Source organism: Zingiber officinale, chromosome 1B (assembly GCF_018446385.1).
Source record: "Zingiber officinale cultivar Zhangliang chromosome 1B, Zo_v1.1, whole genome shotgun sequence".
NCBI lineage: Eukaryota > Viridiplantae > Streptophyta > Magnoliopsida > Zingiberales > Zingiberaceae > Zingiber > Zingiber officinale.
Genome location: NC_055986.1, coordinates 121883565 through 121889420, shown reverse-complemented (window position 1 = coordinate 121889420; position 5856 = coordinate 121883565). Strand labels below are relative to the sequence as shown.

Here is a 5856-nt window from a genome sequence, read left to right as displayed (position 1 = left end):
GAGGCGCCTCCAATGCACTCTGAGGCGCCACGAATCACCTTCGAGGCGTCTTCCCTCAACGAACTTCTATCCTCAAAGTTTATCCATGCGAGGGCACCTCCGCCATGTCCAGGACGCCTCCATTGAGCTCTGAGGTGCCTCTTCGCAACTCTGAGGCATCTCGGACACTATTCATCCATGGTGAACCTTTGCCTACTAACTCTTGCAAGATTATATTAGGCTAATAACAGAAAATAATCTGTAAAATAGAATTAGTACATTTATAAAATAATTATTAATTAGATCATGTCTTCCCAAGAACATGATCTAGTCATGATCTCAGCTTAGACTTCTAAAATAGCTCTAAGTTAGACCAACATTTACAGTCCCACTGGGACTCATTCTCATTGGATCACTCTCCTCCAGTGACTTACCTTACTTATCATTTGCAGTCACTTGACTTGCCTCATGACCCACAAAGTCTTCCTACCAGTTGTTAGGTCTATAGACCCAACTAGACTTTAGCCAGTTGTCAGGTCCCATAGCCCCAGCTGGACTTCCTGCTAGATATCAGATTACACCTTGATCTATTTGGATTTCGTGTGAGTTTTTAAGTCCTTAGACCTAACTGGGGTTTAGCCTGGTGTTAGCTAGGTCTTCTAGTTTCATCAATTCCTGTACACTCGGTAAAAGTATTAGATAAATATAACATCTAACTTTAAACAATTTGTCCTTCATCAAAATCTGAGCTTGACCATTGGTGTTAACTACACTAATAAATACTTATTACAAGAAGGTTATACAAATAATGCTATTTGTCCGTGTATTTTTACAAAAAAACGGAAGAAAGTTTTGCAATTGTGGCAATATATGTTGATGATCTAAATCTTATAGGGACTCCCAAAGAGCTTAACAAAATTGCAATTATTTAAAAAGTGAATTTGAGAAGAAAAACTTAGGAAAGACAATTTTATTTTGGATTACAAATTGAACATTTACTAAAAGGAATATTTGTTCATCAGTCCTTATACACAAAAAGGTTACTAAAATACTTCTTTATGGATAAAGTATATCTATTGCCTTCACCATTGGTTGTTCGATCACTTAATACTAAGAAAGATCCTTTTCGTCCACTTGAAGATGGAGAAAACATCCTTGGTCTAGAAGTACCATATCGTACTCCAATTAGTGCATTATCATACCTCGTTAATTGCATTCAGCCCGATATTACATTTTCTATTAACCTTCTAGTAAGATATAACTTTTCTCCAATCCAAAGACATTGAAATGGTATAAAACACATATTTCATTACTTTCGTGGAACAACAGACATAGAATTATTTTATTCGATAAGAATAAATTCTTCTTTAGTAGGATATGTAGATGCAGGTTATCTTTCAAATCCACATAAAGCTAAATCTCAAATAGGTTATGTATTTACACGAGGATACAATGCTATATTATGGAAGTCAATAAAACAAACTTTAATAGCAACATCATCAAATCACTCAAAAATTATTACAATGTATGAAGCAAGTTGAGAATGTATATGATTGAGATCCATGACGCTACATATTCAAGAATGATGCGGACTAACAACAACTAAAGATAACAACGACTATATTTGAAGATAATGCTACTTGCATTGTACAATTAAAGAAAGGTCATATTAAAGGGAATAAAACAAAGCATATTTCACCAAAATTCTTCTACACACACATGAACTTTAGAAGAAAGGTGATATTGATGTCCAGCAAATTCGTTCTAGATATAATGTGGTTGATTTATTCACAAAAGCATTGTCGACGTTAACATTCAAGAAATTGGTGAACAAGATAGGGATGAATTAATTAAAATATTTTTAGTGATTGAAATGAGGGGAGTATCTACTACTGTACTTTTTTTCTTTGTTCAGGTTTTTTCTCACTGGGTTTTATCGGTAAGATTTTAATAATGCAGCGCTAGATTCTCTATCAATTATCTAAGGGGAGTGTTATAATAGATGATTAATTTAATTTAATTGTTGATTAAAGAATCATTGTATTCTTCTATTTGTACACCACACCACACCACTCCACTCCACTTATCTTATAAATAGGATTATTTGATAGAAATAAAATACAAGACGACAAGTTTCCCTTCAATTATTTCTTCTTCTACTATTTGAATTATAACAAATTCTCCTTTATTGAATTTATATTTATCCAATCTAATGGGATAAAATTTGATTAATGGAATTATAACAAATTTGATTTTAAGATTTAAAATTTTTGATAGTCATCAAATACTTTTTATTAAAAATATTTAATGATACCTGTGTTACACACTTGACTAGATCCAATTTTAATTAGTTAACTATCATCAAAATTATCATCATCTGTGTTACTTCTAAAATATGCTAGATTTCTCATAATACCAAAAATATCTGCATACGTTTATTAAGAATAACAAAATCTAAAAAAAAAACTAATAAATTAAATAATTTAGCCGTCTCTAGCCGGCGGTGGTGGTTATTAATCAAGAAAAATCGGGAAGACTGTCTACAAGGACGGGCAACCATTTATTCTTCATTCGTTAAGATGAAAGTAACGGTTTCATTTTGGTGTTTTACGAACCCTCTCCAAGTTGCAAGATGTAGCGCCTCTTCCGACCGCTCGTTCCTATAAAATTTCACCAAGACACGCAAGTAGAAGGGAGACGGAGGCTTTGGCCTGTTTCGCCGTGAAGAGTGACGTCTACACCATGGGAACCTTGCTACACCTCCAAGCGCCTCCGCTCCAGCTCCACCTCCGCACGCTCAGGTGCGGCCTTCTCGGCGAGGCGAATCGCACGCCCTCCTTCCCGCCGTGGGGATTCCCACGGCATGGCCGATCCCGGAGGCCGGTCCGAGTATTCGTGGCGTCGGCGACGGAGACCACCGAGGAAGAGACGCTGAAAAAGGGCATCGCCGAGTTCTACGACGAGTCTTCGGCGGTTTGGGAGGGCGTCTGGGGTGAGCACATGCACCATGGCTTCTACGACACCGACGCCGCGGTGACCATCGACGACCACCGGGCTGCTCAGATCCGCATGATCGAGGAGGCTCTCCGATTCGCCGGCGTCTCAGGTGCCCCTTGTTCTTCGCCTCACTTTCTATCTTTTGTGCCATTTTGCTATTTAACGGTCCATATGGGTGGCCGACGACGAGTGCTCCGTCTCTCTCTCTCCCTCCTTTCCTATATTCCAAACTATCTTTTTTTTTTTATTATTATTATTTTTCCCGGGATGGTCTAGTAGCTAGTGCATTAAGTATTGTTATCATGAAATCTGGAGTTCGAATTTCAGTATAGCCGAGGTAAATATCTCCTTCATGTACTAATTAGTATTCTAAAAATTAATGACCGTTTATGATTTATCTTTTCCGTATTGATCTTGGGATAAATTGATGGAGGATGGGACGAACATATTCACTTTTTACCATATTCCACCCTACTTGTTTGGACTAAAACAGAGCTAAAATAAATTTAACATTGGATCGAAATTGAATTTCCGTTTAATTCTCTACACACAGATGCTCCTCTGAAAAAACCAAAGGAGGTACTGGATGTGGGCTGTGGCATCGGTGGCAGCTCTAGATATATTGCAAAGAAGTATGGCGCTTATTGTCGGGGCATCACGTTGAGTCCTGTCCAAGCACAGAGAGCACAAGCTTTAGCAGCTGCTGAAGGCCTGGCAGACAAGGTATTTAATATTTGCTGCATGCCGCCATCTTCCTAAGGAACACATTGGGTAACCTATTACAGCTTTACTTATTTTCTTCAAGCCGCAACAGGGGAAAGTTAATCTTGCTCTCATAACTCATAAGCCTTATGGCCATGAGCAGGTAAATTTTCAAGTCGCCGATGCTTTGGATCAACCTTTTTCTGATGGGCAATTTGACTTGGTTTGGTCCATGGAAAGCGGAGAGCATATGCCAGATAAAATGAAGGTAGTTTTCTATACGTCTAAGAATACGTGCTCTATCATTATAATTATTTGGCCATTCTTGAAACTATGATGTTGTTAAGCATCCATCACACCTGTGTTATTGCAATAATTTACTTGGTTTTTTTTTGGAAAAGGACAATTAAATTGCATCCAATTTAATCAAGACATATGTGCTTGTCTTACTCACCTATGAGGAAATGTTATGGCATTAGTTGAACAAATATAAAGCAGATTTTACCTAGCAATAGTGGCTGATCAGTTGAATTAACAACTCTCTGAGCAACTGATCACCTAACAAGAGCAGCTCATGGTCTAAAAATTAAGAAATAACAAGGGCAAGTAATTGTTTATATAGTTGGCCCTATGAGTACTACTGCATGCCTCAGGCAGAGTGCTAGTAGAATTTTATTTTTGCTGTTTAATGAATCAGTTTGTGAGCGAAATGGCACGCGTCGCTGCACCTGGAGCAGCAATCATTATCGTAACATGGTGCCACAGAGATCTCTTGGACTCGGAAGAAGGTCTGCTTCCTGAAGAAACAAATCTCTTGAACAAGATATGCAACGCCTATTACTTGCCACCCTGGTGTTCAGCTGCAGAGTACGTTAAAATTGCAAAACGTTTATCACTTGAGGTTGGTAGCCGCTCAAAGAATTAACAATTCCAGTGCCATGGCAAATACAATTGGTTAATTTCTGCATCTGGCAAATATGCTAAGGCACATGACTCACTCTTCTCCCCAAAAGTACATGATGCGTACCTATGTTTCAGGAGATTAGGACAGCCGACTGGTCTGATAATGTAGCTCCATTTTGGCCTGCCGTCATCCAATCAGCCTTTACATGGCAAGGTTTGACATCTTTGCTGCGAAGTGGTATGATCTCCACTACCCATGAATTATATATATTATTACAGTACTGATGTTTTCTTGTTTCCTCCCCTCTAACTTATTAGCTTGTATAGGCTGGAAGTCAATCAAGGGTGCACTGGTAATGCCTCTGATGATCGAAGGCTACAACAAGAAGCTAATCAAGTTTGCCATCATCACCTGTCGTAAGCCAGCCTAGCTAAATATCCTTGTGATAAGGACCTCGATTATTTTGACGTGAGATGCATGCCTTTATGTTCTTTAGCCAGAATCCAATTTAAAATCATGCCATCGGTTTCATATGTTGTACTATTGGGCACCACATTTTTTGGCGTGAGATGCATATATGCCTTTAATTTAGTGTACCTTTGTTACATTTTAGATTCACAAGTTTAGGGGACGACATATGTTCCTAATATGACGATTGGAAGACGAAAAAAAAATTAAGCTGAATGTTTGATTAACGCTCTGTTTCGTACTTAGATAATAAATTAAATTTAATTGCTAACCGAATGGTGTAGAGGAATTGGCGTTTCGGGTGACGATGTGGATGATGGAGGAAGAGGCATCCTTGTCTAGAGGAAGGGAAGGGGATGTTACAACCAAAGACGAGCAAATTCTCTGAGTAGAGCCAAAAGTTGTCAATTGTTGATGCAAGAGCAAATGAACTACTTCTATTTTAAACATTAAAATATTAAAAAAATTATTATAATTTAATAAGATAAGTGAAAAATCTTATACAAGGAAAAAAAAAGATAAAACGAGGAGCCAAAAGAAATAATTAGAAAATCATAATATTTTTTTGTTTAAAATGATAACAAATTTTTGTTATTAATTCCGTCCAGAAGCTGAGTTGGATAAAGGCTAGCTGTGTTGTACCCGCGATTGACGGAAAGTCATTGCGAAGCCTGGTCGATCTGGCACCTGTCGGAAGGGCTTACATGGGCGGATGATGGGGGGTGATGACGAGGATGATGACGCGAGAGTTCTGCGCACACTCAAACAAGCCGCCTCTGCATTAGAGACCAAGAATCAGGGAAAAA

At 38.2% G+C, this 5856-nt stretch overlaps 1 protein-coding gene across 1 annotated transcript; it reads left to right on the top strand.

Annotated features, from left to right (window-relative positions):
• The first annotated feature begins 2589 nt into the window (after positions 1 to 2589).
• On the top strand, positions 2590 to 5187 carry LOC121975977 (probable tocopherol O-methyltransferase, chloroplastic). Its single transcript, XM_042527932.1, has 6 exons — positions 2590 to 3085; positions 3530 to 3699; positions 3842 to 3946; positions 4376 to 4579; positions 4717 to 4819; positions 4909 to 5187. The coding sequence occupies exons 1-6, from the start codon at positions 2722 to 2724 to the stop codon at positions 5010 to 5012; spliced, it is 1050 nt and encodes a 349-aa protein (XP_042383866.1). The 5' UTR covers positions 2590 to 2721; the 3' UTR covers positions 5013 to 5187.
• Positions 5188 to 5856: the final 669 nt, after the last annotated feature.